General features: G+C 47.2%; 1 protein-coding gene across 2 annotated transcripts in view; it reads left to right on the forward strand.

The window, feature by feature from the left end:
• The window catches only part of pod1 (coronin pod1), a 164,953-nt gene that overhangs the window by 127,154 nt on the left and 20,888 nt on the right, over positions 1 to 16,911 (forward strand). For both annotated transcript variants that reach the window (XM_050182768.3, XM_055073344.2), the window contains exon 22: positions 8,489 to 8,624. In XM_050182768.3, coding sequence (XP_050038725.2) covers positions 8,489 to 8,624 — 136 coding nt within the window. The remainder of the gene's footprint in view (positions 1 to 8,488; positions 8,625 to 16,911) is intronic.

Raw genomic sequence — 16,911 nt, forward strand, 5'->3', positions numbered from 1 at the left:
GTGTGCCGAGAGATTGGCGCTGCATTTATGTTCTTCGTCCTGTGTTGTTAACGTGTCATGTCTTATGAAGATGACGAAGTCGTTGCTACTGATCATAATTATGTTGGTGTGGTCCCTTCTGTTGCCGCATTGCCGCGTGCAAAAGACGAGAAGAATGAGGTACTGGGTGTTGCCTTCGCGTCCTTGTATTCAGGGTCCGTCTTGTTGTACAGAATCACACGTGGCGCACTGTCTCCAACAAGCTTTCTATTGTGAAGTCTCTGTTTAGACTCGTCATTGTAAAGGAAACAATCGTAAACCATGACAATCAAAACAAGTGCGAACAAGACCCAACCAAGCCAACCAGAACAAGCTACAGCTGACGTGAGCAGACGATACTGGGAAGCAAGCAGTCTGGCTGAACCAGATGCAAGTACGAATAGAGCAGTCGGGAGAGTCCACATGCCACCAGTTTCCTGCGTGTAGTCACTGAAGGGGCCGCTCTTATTGGTCTCCTCAACTTGGGGCTCGCTTCCCACCACAGTGAGCTGCGATAAGTAGGCCCAGGACCGATCCCTCCCAGGCCGCGCATTTTTCTGCTAGTGTGGCTGGGGCATTACGGTGCGATGCAGAAACGGCGATTTTGCCATTTGAGAGAGGATAAAATTTCCGCCACAGTTATTATTTTTTTTCCCCGGCACATGGCGTTGAGGGGTCTGGTCTCTCTTAAACTTTTCCTCTATGCCGAGTTCAGTGCAGTGCTGGTTGGAAGCACCACCACGTGATTTGGCGTGCTGCTGAGAACATTGTCGGAGTGTGGTATATTCGAATTAACCATCGCAAATGCTTGTGCGTTCAAATTACCGGGCGCTTTCTCCCATTGGAGTACACATAACTTTGATGGGACCATAGCATCAGTTCAAATAAACCACAAGTCGAATGAAGCATGCTTGAATTAACGAGATTTGACTTTATGACATTTTAGTTGATTCGGAAGTGTTGTGACAATTCCAAAAGATGCGGAAGCTTTGTGGTGAAACACTTTGGTACTGCAAGCAGACTTTGCAGGGGAATGGAAGCTTCATAAAAAGCATTAGTCATTGTGGTAACTGTGGCTGCATGGTTAATACTTCGCACTGAATGTGTTCTGATTGTCACACATTACAAATCTCTGCCATAAGAAAAAAAGTGTGGCATCATCTGTCATAAGCTTTGTCACACTGCAAACAGGTGTCAAGCTATATATTGTTACGCATGAAGAAAACGAAGACCGGTGAACGTGCTTGCGGTCCCAAGTAGAGGAAGGAAGAAGAGAACGACGCTGAGTTGATTAACCAGCTGGCCGCTCTTGCGCTCACCTTCGCGACCTAAAGGAAACGGTGCCCTTCATCCGTAAGGGTTAAAAAACGGTCTCCTTCGCGCGTAACAAATTGGTGGAGTTGGGGGTATCACTCACAACAGCGGAACCATCACTGCCGCAGCTTCGTTGAAGCCGTCAACTTGCCTGCCTCCCGCCATCAGCCGTGACCGTCTTCGAGATGCCAGAAGAAGGAGCCGCTCCGAGGGCAGCGCCTAGCAGTCCACTGCCATACTACCGAGTTCCACCCACCTTCGAAGGCAAAGCGGGGGATGATGCCGACGAGTGGCTCGTCCACTACAAAGGAGTGAGCAAGTCCAACGGGTGGGATGCAACCGCTCAGCTCACCAATGTGGTGTTCTCCCTGACCAATACCGCCCTCGTGTGGTACGAGAACCACGAGGATGCGCTTACGACGTGGGAACATTTTGTTGACGAGCTAAAGGCGTGTTTTAGGGACTCCGTCGCCAAAAAGAAGCGTGTGGAGGAGGCACTGTCGCAATGGGCGCAGCTACCAGGTGAGACATGCACAACATATATCGAAGAAGTGTTAAAGCTGTGCAAGGTGGTCAGTGCTCGCATGTCGGAAGAAGATAAAGTTGGACATTTGCTGAAAGGAGTGGCTGAGGATTCAATTTTCTAATTGGAAAGGAGAGCCTCAGTTCTGTGTCTGACGTCATTCGGCACTGCAGAACTTTTGAAACGCTCAAGATGCGTCGGATTGCGCCAAAGTTTGGTCGGTTGGCAACCGTTACGATGGTTGCCAGTGTGGGCACGAGTCCTTGCCTCGACCTTCCTTCCACCATCCGACAGATTGTCCGCGAGGAACTTTCCCGCCGCGAGGAGTTGTTGCATTCAACTGCTGACCACCATGGCGTGTACACGTTACGTGAGGCTATGACGACGCCACATTCGGCCCCGTGGCAACCGATGGTTACCGCAGCGGCCGTAGAGTGCAGCGCAGCCCCATAGTCGAGGATGACAACACGCCCTCCGACTCCGCGCTATGACCAACGTGCTCAATGCACGCCTCCTCGACGTCCGATGTATCGTCGTGACACACGCCACGAACCAACCCACTACACGCGGGAAAATTTATAATATCCGCTTCATCGACGAACAACCAAGGTTTCGACCTCTCCCGGTGTGTTATTCCTGTGGTGTCCCGAGTCATATATCGCGGTTTTGCAACCAGCGTATGACCACGTGGTATGGCCAGCCCTCAGAGTTTTCTCGGCCCTCCGAACGGCCACACGGTGCCCCGTGGCCAGCACACGTATCATCTGGCGACGAGTATTGGCTGAGCAGCTCCCGGAATTGCTCCCCGGCATCTGACAGGAGTTTGACACCCCCACCGCAATGTCGTGCTCCCCGTTCTCCCTCACCGTGGCGTCGCACCACGTCCCCTTCGTTACCGAAAACTAGCTAGCGCGGCCGATGGAGGTGAGGTCGCTGGAGACATGCTACTGACAGAAATACCTCCTGTGTTGATGCTGATAAACAAAGTGCGCGTTCTTGTAGATAATGTCCCTGTGATGGCTCTGGTGGACACAGGCGCAACAATTTCGGTCATGAGTGTCTCCTTTAAACACGTGTTAGGGCGAAAGGTTTTGTTTAAATGGGATGAAGATTCAAAGTTCTGTGGAGTGAGTGGCGAGCCATTGCGACCTATTGGGGTGTGTAGTGCTGACGTGTTTTTGGGAGGCCATGTTATTACGACAGAGTTTGTAATTATTCCTCGGTCGACCCATGATGTTATTCTCGCCATGGACTTCTTGCGGGAGTGTGGTGCTACTGTCGACTGCCGCACAGGGAAGGTATTCATAAGTGGTAGGATTCCATCAGGACTCTTGGAGAACCCTGTAGATCTTGAAACTACACTGTGTGTTTGTGTTGATACGGTCATACCTGCATCATCTACCGTTTGCGTTCCCGTTGTCTGTTGCGGCGCCGATTCCGACAGCTTCAAAGCTACCGTAGAACCGATACACTTTAACTGTGTGAAGAAGAATGTGTTGGTGCCACATTGTGTGGTGTCGATCAAAGGCGGGCGCACTGGCTTATGGACAGTAAACTGTTCTAAGGAGCCCGTTATACTACCAGATGGCATGAAATTAGCCTTTGCCAGGGAACACACGTCCTTATCAGTGGCTGAACTTACAGATGTGCCGGAAGAACCTGATGGCCACAGTTCGGAAACAGCCCTTTTGTCGATGGTATATAAATCGCTCAGCACGAGTGAATGCCGAACGTTAGTGCGTGTGCTTTCGAAGCACGTTTCAGTATTCAACTTCGCGCAGAAGGACAAAATATCTGCAATCCCTGCGTCTCGAACACACCATACCATCAACATGGGTTCAGCAAATCCGATTGGACAAAAGCCATATCGTGTTTCACCATCAGAGCGCCAGATTATCAACGAACAAGTGCACAAAATGATGAAAAAGGGAGTCGTACAAGAGTCAGCGAGTCCGTGGGCAGCTCCAGTGATTCTTGTTAAACAAAAAGATGGATCTTGGAGATTTTGCGTCGACTATCGCCATTTGAATGCTGTAACAAAAAAGGATGTGTACCCACTCCCACGTATTGATGACGCAATAGACTGCCTTCATTCCGCCTCTTACTTTTCCTCAGTAGATTTACGATCTGGCTATTGGCAAATTCCGATGCATCCTGATGACAAGGAGAAGACTGCCCTTGTAACCCCTGACAGGCTCTTCGAATTTAATGTGATACCATTTGGATTGTGCAACGATCCGGCAACTTTCGAAAGATTTATGGACACTGTTCTGCACGGCTTGAAGTGGAACATCTGCATGTGTTACCTCGACGACGACGTCATCTTTGGCCGCACCTTCAGCGAACACAACTCGCGTCTGGATATTGTCCTGAACTGCATCAGAAATGCTGGTCTAGTTTTAAACTCTTAAGAAATGCCACTTCGGTGAACGCCAAACCCTTGTGCTTGGGCACCTTGTCGACAAGGATGGCATCCGCCCTGATTTCCAGAAAACAGCAGCCGTTGAAGCGTTCAGTGCACCGCGCTCTGTCAAGGAGCTCCGTAGTTTTCTGGGGCTTTGTTCCTATTTCCGCCGATTCATTCCTAAATTCGCCGACGTCGCGTATCCGCTGACATGCCTGCTACGAAAGGACACCCCCTTTGAGTGGACTCCGGAGTGCGACTCTTCTTTTCATCAGTTGAAGTTTCTGCTGACGTCACGACCGGTTCAACACTTCAGTCCTTCAGCTCTGACGGAACTCCATACGGATGCCAGTGGCATAGGTATTGGTGCCGTCCTAGTTCAACGCTACGGTGACTGCGAACACGTGATCGCATATGCAAGCCGCTCATTAAGTAGGCCCGAGCAGAATTACACCGCCACGAAACAAGAATGCCTCGCGGTAATATTTGCAGTTCAGCGGTTTCGTTTTTACGTGTATGGACGCCCCTTTACAGTGGTCACTGACCACCACTCATTGTGTTGGCTTGTGGATCTTCGTGACCCTTGTGGCCGCCTTGCGCGCTGGGCGCTCCGACTGCAAGACTACAGCTTCACCGTATCTTATAAGAGCGGTCGATGACACGCTGACTGGTGAACGAAGACTGGTGAACGTGCTTGCGGTCCCGAGTAGAGGAAGGAAGAGAACGACGCTGAGTTGATTAACCAGCTGGCTGCTCTTGCGCTCACCTTCGCGACCTAAAGTAAATGGTGCCTTTCATCCGTAAGGGTTAAAAAACAGTCTCCTTCGCGCGTAACAATATTTCATGATCAGGTGTTCACATTGTTTTTCTTTGGTTCACTGTACATAGCGGCATTACATTGTTTCTCGTTATACCTCGGTCACACAGGCAAACTTACAGTAACGTTAAATAATTCTCCGTACTGAGTCTCATTTTGTGGCATCTTGCTGCACCGACAAGGAAAGCATCATTTGGAATTGATAGCAAGGCCAACGTGCAGATCCATGGGCACATTATGTTTTTGTTATTTGAGGCATTATTTGAAAGATTTAGATTATAGTAAAGTTGTATTTAGCATGGATCTTAGTTGAAATAAAATGAGTCGTCGTATCCAAATCAGCATGACCAATTGTCACAAGCCAAGACAAGAGAGAGTCATAAATAAGGGGAGCACAGGAAAAATGGCAGTTTTCATTGCAGATGGTACGGAGAGGCGATACTTGATATCGATAAAGGGGCTGACTCTCCATTAGGTACAGTCGACTCTCATTACAACGGACCCTGATAATCCGACAAGAAATGTCCGTTTTATCCGAAGTTTGTAATATCCGAAACTGGAGGCCACTGCTGAAATGCCAAAAGATCGTCAAACAGTCGTTGCATGTTTCAACTACTGCCGGAATGCTGTGAAACATTGTCAGATTAAAAAGAAAGGGGGGGGGGACCATTCATGAAGACATGCATGTGTACTTTCCACACGTTTGGCCAAACGTTTGTGTACTTTCAGACATTTGTGTACCTTCCACACGTATAAAACAAATGCTTTTTATTCACATTTCGCTCATAAAGAACTTTGAGATGAGAGATTGGCAACTGCCCATGAGGGAGGATGCAGTCACTTAGCACCACATTTCAGTCAGCTGCAACACTTGAACATACAGTCGTCTTGCTGCTGCTGAAGGTATTCTTTCACTTCTATGTGGTCAATCACTTGCTGTGAAGTCAGCCTGACTGCATGTGTCTCATTTTCTTGCTGTTGTCTGATGACAGCTCAGAACAGCCTTCGATCATGGCTCTCACCTCATTGTCCATCAGTTGCTCATTATCGACAACACTGTTGTCAAGTGTGACAAAGTTGGAGAAGCTCTCTGCTCTGAATGCCTCCCTGACCCAAGGTCACACTGATGGGTCTGATGGTGCATATCTAGGACAGATGACTCCCCGCAGGCAGTCTCATTATTTCTCTCAAAACCAGCCTTCCTGAAACAGTTTTTGATGACGTAGTAGTTCTGTGGAAACCCGCAAGGTGGAGAGAAGTAATTAATAAAGGGAAAATCAGTCGTAGCAATTGCTGCAAAGGAAAACCATACGGGTTCCTCGAAAGAAAAGCCTCAGAGTTGAAGAAAAATTCGTCCTGGTCCGGTACTCGAACTCGGAACCACCGCCTTTCCGGGGCAGCCACTCTACCATCTGAGCTAACCAGGCGGCTAGCAGATGGCAGGGCGAAGTCGAATTTGTCGACAACACGAAGCAAAGGCAAGTGTTTGACCTAGTAGTTCTGCGGAAACCTGCAAGGTGGAGAGAAGTAATTAATAAAGGGAAAATCAGTCGTAGCAGTTGTTACAAAGGAAACCCATACGGGTTCCTCAGAAGAAAAGCCTCAGAGTTGAAGAAAAATTCGTCCTGGTCCGGTACTCGAACCCTGGACCACCGCCTTTCTGGGGCAGCCACCTTTGTAGCAATTGCTACGAACGGGTGGATGTCTGATTTTCCCTTGATTAGTTTTTGATGACACCAGTTTTCAGCTGTTACCAAATCCTCGCCAACAGTTCGACTGGGAATTTGACATCTATTTTTGATTCCCAACTATTTTGCATGTCATAGAGCAGGCGTTCGACAAGGCATGTACAGGAGGCAGCCTTCACAGAATGCATGACACTTTGATCCATTGGCTGGAGTGCCATTGTCACATTTGGGGGAAAGTAAGCCAGCTCAATCCCTTCAAGCTTGGGTGGCTTCGTGTAGCTTAAGCAGTTGTAAAAAAAAAGCAACACCTTCCTCTTCTGCTCATTTGTCTATAGAACTGCAGCAGCCAGGCATTTAGGAGGTCTTTCATCATCCACGCCTTCGTGTTCGCTGTCCAGTCAACTGACATATTCTTTACATGCCACAAGGCACCAGAATGTTTTGGTTTTCCAATAGACAGCAGTGTTATTTTTTCTGTCCCGTCCACGTTGCAACAAAATAACGTGGTCAAATGCTCCTTGGTCTGCTTACCACCTTGACAGCAGTTGCCAGAAACCGTGTACGTTTTATTCGGTTTAACCTTATAAAACCTACTACTTTCGTCTGCATTAAGCATGCCCTTGTTCTCGTACCTGCCAAGAAGTGTTGGCAGCTCATTTCTTTTCCAGTCGGAGACTTTTCCAGTCCTCACTTATGCTGTTGTGTTCACCGCAGACTTGCATGAATGTCATGCCTTGCCTCACCTTGGAACGCACCAGCCATTCGTCACTGAAGTTGATATCGTTGTGTCCAAGGACCATGGCTAGATATTCCATTCACTTCCTCAACAGTAGTCCATTCACTGGAATATTGCGAGCTCGCACGTCGCGCAGCCACGTCGAAATTGCGGTTATGTTGCCTCACGGAGCCGGATGCACTTTGGATTAATTTCCCCCAACATTTGCATGCTGGAATGCCTTTGTTGTTCACAACTGAACTCACGGTCTGCTTCGAAAGCCCACATTGTTTTTGCGATGTCCGCTGGCTCTTCCCCACACGCACATGCATTCACAATTTTAATCTTGTCGCTTAGTGAAATTTGCTTCCTTTTTTTGGAAGCCATTATCTCAGCACCTGCAGTCTGGCACAGCTAACTAGCACGAGAACACGACAAAATGGCATCAAGTGATAACACACTGCTCATGATAACACACACGTGATCAACCTGCCCTCAGGCTGGCTTGGCTAGAGGCTGGGCTTAGCCAGAGGCTACCAATGTTGCCAGCTGAAATTTAAACTTGCCGTGGCTTAAGTGCACAGACAACGGCGGGGTCAAGTCTGTTGTCAGCCTGTGTCGACACTGCAAAAGTACTTTTTATGCGTTCGATTTTGAAAAAAATTGCCACTAATTTTGTCTGCTGCAGCCAGTAGTCCATTGTACCGTGGTCTGTTAAAAGCAGAATTCATTGCATTAATAAAATAGGTAGAAAAAACTAAGGTTGAAATGTGTTCCATTAGATCTGAAAGTTTGTTGCATGCGGGTCCGTTGTAACGAGCGTAGACTGTATTTTATTGTTTTTTAAGCATTTCTGTGGAGGCTACACACTTTCATGCAGTGAAGTCAGTGGCGAGTGCACTCCACAGTGGCTTTCGGCAAATCATGCTAATGCAAAGTGCACTCGCTCAAAGTGACTCTGAATTTGTCTGTGTGGTGAGGCTGTTCATTTGTGCTTTTTATTTTTCAGTCTGAGCTGTTCCAGGACGACCTGTTCCCAGACACTCGTGTGACCTGGGAACCAGCCCTGACAAGCAAGGAGTGGTTCTCGGGAGTGACACGGGCACCGAAATTTGTCAGCCTTCGGCCTCCTGACATGGAATGCTGTGCGTCCTGCTAATTAGGGTTCTCATTTCTTTTTGTGTGCTCAGCTAGATAAACAGCAAAAATTGCTGTCCAGTCATGTATTGAATTCTAAATTGAAGTTACATAACTGATTGCTTCTTCATGCAACCTTCTCGAAAGTAATGGTAGCTTTTGTGGCAGCAGGCCACAAAGAATGCTCCATAGCAACGAGTGTTGCCAATCTCTCAAAACACTTCTACAGATGTAATATATACAGTACACATCGGATCCATGCACACAACATACTTTCAGATGTAACAGTCAAATTATCTCACAAAATTTGGTCTGCTTATATTATTAATTTGACAAATTGCACTTTGAACAGACCAAGCTTTAATTCGCCGGCAGCTACAAAAGGCAAAATTTTTGTCAAATTAACGTTGTTGTGGTGGTGTATGCATGCAGCAGTGCACAGCACACAACTGTTTCCTGCTGCTTGTAGAAATTGCGATAATAGACTAGGTATGAGGCACTTCGAAAACAACTACAGTGAAACCTCATTAAACCGTAGTTGGCTGGAGCTTGGAAAAAGTATGTACTAAACGGTAGTGCTGCTTAACCAAAATAGCATGAGATCGCCCACTTACCTGTTTAAAACGAAACTCGGAAAGAGTGCGATGAAAGGGGAAAAAAACATGCAGTATTTATTCACTTCGTGTGACAAACGTGTTATTTTCGTTTGATGCCATGGCGACCTAGCAGCGACGACAGCGGCCTCAAACTTACTGAAGCTGCGAGTCAGCTTTTCAGCTAGCCCCCTCTTCTCCACAAACACTCTCATGGCAGATGCCTTGTTGGTGTTGCATATTCCCCATGCACGGGCATGGTAGTGCTGCAGAAGCCGTGGGGCGCCTTTTTTATTGCGGGGTGCTGTTCTTGTCGCGATGATTGCAGTCATGAGGCTGACGTAATGTGCAGATTCTGCCACTGTCGGGCCTGAATTGCCCATACTGTCGGTTTCCGTGTTGTCCTCATCACTGTTGCTAGTCGACACTTGGGCAACAACAGAGGCAACGATGGTGAAAAGTTGAACCTCGTAGCCGACACAGCCAACATCTCTTCGCGGTCGCAGCAGCGCTGCCGAGCAACTTCTTCGCATTCCAAATGCCACACACCATAGTCAACAGTAGATCCCTGTCACGTGCCAGCGCCAACTTCGTGTTACGTTCGATAGCACTAATATTGTCTAATTTTTCTTCTATGCTGAGCACCCGGCGTCATTTTTATCCGAGATTCAGCATGACGCGAGTCCTTGTTTGCACAATGCCGCAATGCTCTCTGGAACGGGGGCACGGCACAAAAATGGTGTTGATGTAGATGTGGTTTCGCGCCCGAATGCACAAGGCGCTTGGAGGCCGTTGTTCTGATCTCTGAGGCTTGTTGTTATGCCAGGCTGCCTGATGGAAACGACGCATCGCCATGTTTACACAACAAAAAGTGGAAACACTACACGTTAACCGATACGTACGCAATAACCTGGTATTGTTTATGTGAATACAAAACACATCATGTTCAATGGCCACTGAGTCGGGGATTTGACTTTACTACCTTTAAAATGAAACTACTGTTTAAGCGGGTACGGTTTAACAAGGTTTACTGTAGTACTCTCAATCCCAAATGGGATCGTCTTGAGAACACCATATAATATGTCCTTGCATCAATTTGCACGAAAATGAAGATGGGCAGTGGCTTTATGCGGCGTCCAGGTTGCGAAGCATGAGAGTCTCATTATCTCGCATGTAATGCACTGCAGCTACCGGACACGAGCTCCGAGTTGAACTAGCCATGCATTGCATCCCTCGCTCATGCTAGAGGTTTGACAATGGTCGTCGCTTGCTTGAGACGTAAAATTAGCACAACAGCTTTTTTACCAATCATTGTTTTCTGTAGGGGTGTGCAAGTACTCTGTCACCGAATTGAATAATTAACATTAAAATATTTTTTGAATATTCTATATATGTATTTGGTGTAGAGGCCCGCATACATGTATATGTATTGCGTGCCGTGTTGCCCATCTTGCTCGATGCCACCCAAGCAAGAGTGTCACCTCGTTTTCGGCGCAAGTGGAGCACCGAGCGTGCCGAGGACTGGGCCAGCCCGGCTGACGCAGAGTGTGGGCTTTGTCACTGCGAGCGCTCCCTGACATAAGCCTGATGCAGGGGTCACATACACAGTGGCCGAAAGCCACAATTCGCAGAACTGTGCTGGGTCGGCCAGGGCCGCCTCTGTCGGCACAAGGTTTGTTCGGGTGAACAGGACCTATAGAAATGATAACGTGACACAAGCAGATGGCAACAAAAGCAGCGTGTATTTCATAAAGTGCGAAGATCAGGCCAGTTAACCACAGATAGGCATGCAGATCGTGTTGCATACGCAGCGACAAACTTCAAGTCGCTACAAAAGCCGTCAATCACTGATAAGCCACTCGTGTGAACATATTAGTAGCAAGCATTATGCGACGGCTTGCGGCCTATTACCACATTGGCCAACAGCAAATTGTTATCACAGCTACACTGCCTCAGCCATTAGGCCTAATCGGCGTTGCTTCATTGCGTGTTGGCAACTAAAGTGACGGTTTGGTTCCGAATCAGCACAGATCTATTTGCAGTAGCAACGCAACACTCAGAAAGCCAACAAACTGCATCGCAAACGATAGCGAGAGGCGGCAGATGAACGAGAAGGAGAACAATGGGGGGGGGGGGGGTGAGGTAGCAAGCATAGCGCGAGCTTGCTGTCACCCTCCAAATTTCAGATTTTTTCACAGGTGGCAAATCACGCTTAACCTGGCAATGAAATGGCATGGACAGGGCCTGCTCTTACCGTCGGCGCAGGCTGCGTGCAGAGCAGTTATCAAGTCCTGTGATGTGCGGTCCTTTTGACTGTTGCGCAGATTGGCTTCACGGTAACCCAAATGCTGTAAAGTTGTTTGAGCCTTTCTGTATTTTAAGAATGGGAAAGAAAAAATTTCTGTGCAATAATTTAAGGGTGTTAGATATGGGGCTGTTTCCTGCGCCTACTTCGAGTTCCCCAGACCACATCGAATCGCAGCACAGCTAATTGAGAAGCCCAGAAACACGGAAATCACTTTCCAGAGGAGCGCTCGAGCAAACAAGTTGAAGGCCCCCACTTCGTACGCCGCCGGTAGAGCTATTCAATGCTTGGTTCTTCCAGAAAGCGAGGGGATAGCCCGGCACTGTTCCAGGTAACGTGAGTCCCGAAGCCAGACGGCTGTGATGTACCGGGAAGGCCTGGCAGCGTCGCACTGGTCGCCTTTGAAGAAGGCATTTGCAAGCCAGCGGAGCCGTACCGCCGGGAGTAGGTGGGCCCTCGGACAATTGGGGCCCAAGCGTCGCCTCACCGGCCGCCTTTGAAGAGAGCATTGCACCACAGCAAGGCAAGACCGCGGGGAGCCGTCGGGTGTGACATCACCGCACGGGTGCCTACCATTGGCCGAAGGTGGCGTCATCTGAGCGGGCTCTCCCATTGGCCGAACATGACGCGCCTTCCAGAGATCGAAGGACTTAAAAGACGCAGACCGAGAGCATTCTAGAAGATTCCAGAGCGTTCCCGGATTCACCTCTCTCGAACTGCTTGCGAGACGGGCCGCAGCGTCCGAGTTGCTGCCAGCCCGTAATGACTGTACGACTGTTGACTCACTGTAAATAATGTAAAATAAACCTTCCCAAGTTTTTTCATCGCAAAGTCCGTCCTCCAACTCCTAGAAGGGATGCTGCAAAACACAGGTCCACTAACTGAGAACCTCATTGGTATTCAGTACAACAGAACATCACTAATTCATTAGTTTCATAGGGGAAAAACAAAAACAAAACTTGATTCTATTCAGTAGAAATTTACTGATAAAAGAAATATTTTTCTGACCTTCATATACGAGAAATGAGCTGCGATCAGTGCTGACAGACTAATTTTGTGTTCCCTTTAGTAAATGTAGACCGTACTCTATACAGTCAAATCTCCATATAATAAATAACGCAGGACCACCAAAAACCATTCGTTATTATGAAAGGTCGTTATAGGGAACGCCCCAAAATTAACTATTCTTCCCATCAACCCATCAGTTCATAATTTGTGACCATTTGAGCTATCCACAACACGTTGCTGTTGGTTCTCTGCCTGCATTGTTACTATTTTCCATAGATTCCATCACCCCACACCACCGAAGCAAACATTGCGCCTCCAAAGCGCAATGTCTCGTGTTGTTTGTTTGCTTTTCACATTCCTTGCCATGGGCACTGCAACTATCTCTCTTGAGGCGAACACCTGAACTATTCCAAAGTGCAAGCGCGCGTAAGCGACACTATCCGCAAAGTACAAAGTGCGACAGTGCGCCATCGCCGTGAGTACGGAGGTGACATTTCTCCGTGCATGTAGTTAGTATGGCCGCAGAAAAGTGGGAAAGACAGAGGCGTGCACAGAAAGAGTGGCGAAAGATGGCTCGCGGCCTGCGTTGTAGGCAACACTTGCTTCGGTGGAGCATGCGCTCGCAAAACCCGATGCATCGTCGAGTAATAGATTAAAAAACGAATTCTCTTCCATGTTTTTTTATTGAGCACGGTCTCAGGTTTTCTGAACCCATGCACTGCGGCGTCTGCTTTCTGCGCTTTGTCGTATGCTAGCCTTCTGTTTCAGCTGCTGTGAAGGATACATGGAAGTCTAAGAATCCCCAGATTTCGGAATGTTAGTTTGTAGTACTAAGGGGTCATTAACATGACACAGAAACTGAATAACAATCGTTATTCTGAAAAGTTCGGTATTCTGAAGTTCACAGTACTGTAATATTTTTACGTCGAAACCATAAGGAGTCGGCAGGGAATTTCTGAAAAGCTTGTTAATGTGGCGTTTGTTAGTATATTGGCACGCACTAGTTACGCTAGAAGTCGAGGAAGAAGAAGTGTGCGTGGTAGCTGTTGCAAAAACAAACTGTAAACGGCCGTTCGCTTAGAACTGACTGACTGGCTTTTCCTCTCGTGACAAACTGGTGGAGGCGCTGGGTACGCATCCATCGTATGCCTACGGGTCCTGAACCAGAAGCTACTGACGCCAGTACCTCGGGGACGTTAGAAATCTATCGAAGCAGCTGTCGCCTCCAAGGTCTTCCACCGCAATACAGTCCCCTGGCAAGCTCCGTGAGGAAGATGTCAACAACTACCGCAAGCCAAACCGAGGGGATCCCAAATTTTGCTGTACCATGCATTCTCAACGTGCCTCGCACGCCTAACCCGTTCCATGGCGACGCCTTTGAGGACGATGAAGACTGGTTGGACCATTTCGACTGGGTCGCCGCTTTTAACGACTGGGACGATCGCCGTAAGTTGAAGAACGTCTACTTTTCCCTTTTAGACGCGGCGAGAGTATGGTATGAGAACCACGAAGCCTCATTTACCAGCTGGAAGGAGTTTTACCGACTGCTTTGCGAAGCCTTCAGCACTCCCGAAAGGAAAGAAAGAGCCGAACAGGCACTGTCTTCGAGGTTCCAAATGCCAAACGAAACCGTCGCCATGTTCATCGAAGACATGACGCGATTGTTCCGTTGGGCCGATCCACTAATGCCAGAAGACAAGAAGGTGCGTCTGTTAATGCGAGGCGTAAAGGAACAGCTTTTCGCGGGCCTCGTGCGCAATCCTCCTACAACAGTCTCTCAGTTCGTTCGCAAGGCAACAGTCATGGAATGTGTGCTTCGGCAGCGGCTCTCGCGGTATGAATGCCAGACCACCATGACTGCTGCATGCTCTCTCGTACCTGCAAATGATGACAGGGAGTCCCTTACCGAGCTAATACGACAAATTGTTCGAGAAGAACTGCAGAAGTCCTATGCATCGGCTCCGGCACCTCCCAGTGCCGCGGTTCTTACGGATGTCATTCGAGAAGAAATTGGCAAAGTGGTTCATCCCTCGCCACCAACACGACCCGAACCTCCCACGTTCTCGTACGCGGATGCTCTTCGGGCTTGCGCGCCGTCCACAGGCCGTATTTCGCAGCCGCCTGCTGGGATTTCTCGACGCTCCCCAAGTCCGATCCACCGCACAAATCTGCAAGCACCCTTTCATCCTGGTCCTAGCAAATCTACAGTATGGCGCGCCCCCGACAACAGTTCGTTGTGCTATCACTGCGGGGAGGCTGGTCACATGTATCGCGACTGCCAGTACCGACGGATTGGTCTGCGGGGATACCATCCGGACGCCCATCACACTTCGAGAGAAGGATCATATATTGCCAGAAATTATCCCACCTACTAGAACCACAGAAAGCCTTGCGGAAGACTTCAATCAATACTTTTGCAATATAGGTCCAGCTCTTGCGAAACAACTAAGTATGCACGAAGCCCCCGAGCTCCCAGCTCCTGTACTTAATTCTTTTGTTTTCGATGACATTACTCAGGATGAAATAATTTCTACCGTTAAAACAATGACTGGAGGAAGAACGCCAGGTAAAGATAAGATCCCCTTATTCGTCATTAAACAGCACATAGAGGAACTGAGTGGGCATTTAGAAAAATTATTTAATGCATCCTTCTACATGACCACATATCCAGACGCATTTAAAATAGCGCAAGTCACACCAATATAAAAGTCCGGTAGTAAGGATGACATCCAGAACTACCCACCAATATCAATACTTAGTGCCCTTAACACAGTATTTGAGAAGTTATTGATGAAACGTTTTACCCATTTTCTAGATAAATATAACGTACTAGTAGATAACCAGCACGGTTTTAGGAAAAACAGATCTACTTCCACGGCTGTACAATGTTTAAGTGAATTTATTAACAAAGCATTAAATAACAAAGAGTATGTAGTTGGCATTTTTGTTGATATTAAAAAAGCGTTTGACACTGTGAACCATGATATACTACTATCAAAACTGCATCGGTATGGATTCAGAGGTCAAGCGAAGCAGTTTTTCGAAAGCTATCTTTCTGGTCGCAAGCAATGTGTTAAAATCGACAAATCCGTATCAAGCGTTCATTCCATCCTTTGTGGCGTGCCTCAGGGCTCGGTATTGGGACCATTACTCTTTTCCTTGTACATAAATGATCTGCCAGATGCTTTGAATTATGCCCAAACTATTATGTATGCTGATGACACAGCCCTTCTCTTCTCTAGTCATGACCCTAATATGCTTGAAAGGCACGCTAATAGTGATCTTTCTCAGATGTGCCAGTGGTTTTTACAAAATATATTAACAATACACACCTCAAAGACTAAATACATTGTGTTCTCTAGTCCATATAAAAATTCATATAGCTTAAATGAGTTACGAATAGGCGCAAACCCCCTCGAACGAGTCGATCAACAGGTATATCTTGGTATAACTCTAGATTCAGCCTTCAATTTTAATCCTCACATAATTCGAGTAAGCAGCAAATTGAGACGGGCTTGCTTTATCCTAATAAAAGCTAGAAAGTTCTTCTCGCTTCGCACATTAAAAATTTTGTATTATTGCCTTTTTCAAAGCAATATGACTTACTGCGTGGAGTCCTGGGGACTTACGTATAACACGTACTTAAATCAAATAGTAATCTTGCAAAAAAGAGCACTTCGAATAATAACACATAGTAAACACACAGATAGATCCGCTCCGCTCTTTCGTCACTTAGACATTACACCTTTCTTTGCTATCCGGGATTTCAAACTAGCTTGTGTGGTTATACATATACTAAACCATAACATCCCACTATCATCATCTGTTTTTGTATATCCATCTCGTCCAACTAGAAATTTTTTCAGTTGTCGTTTTAACCTTCCAGCTGTTAATAATGTGTACGGAAAAAGAACTATCGCCTATGCCACTGCTAAAATTTGGAACCAACTGCCTGCTAACTTAAAAGTAGGTCAATTCTCAATCGCCGATATAAAAAAATTTTTCCGAAGCCAGCAATATTCGACTCCACTATAAGTCTGTGTTTTTTCTTTGATGCATTCTTCATTTTATTTTTTTATTTTTCTCTATTTTTTTTCTATGTTGTCCTCCGAATTATTGTATAATTTCTTGAGCATTTCCCCTGCCTTGTGTATAACTGCAGTATAACTGCCGTTACATGAATCCTGTGTAAAATACTGAGTTGTCTCGCTATAACGATTTTTTCTTTTTCGCACTTCCTGCATGGGCCCAAGTCTAGCCGAGAAGGCTAAGGGCCCAGATGGTTCACATGTATTTCTTATTAGTCGTTTGAATAAACTGATTTTTGAATTGAATTGAATTGAATTGCCCGCGCTATGGCGAACGCCTGCACGAAATCGAGCAATACTT

Source organism: Dermacentor andersoni, chromosome 4, assembly GCF_023375885.2.
Source record: "Dermacentor andersoni chromosome 4, qqDerAnde1_hic_scaffold, whole genome shotgun sequence".
Taxonomy (NCBI): domain Eukaryota; kingdom Metazoa; phylum Arthropoda; class Arachnida; order Ixodida; family Ixodidae; genus Dermacentor; species Dermacentor andersoni.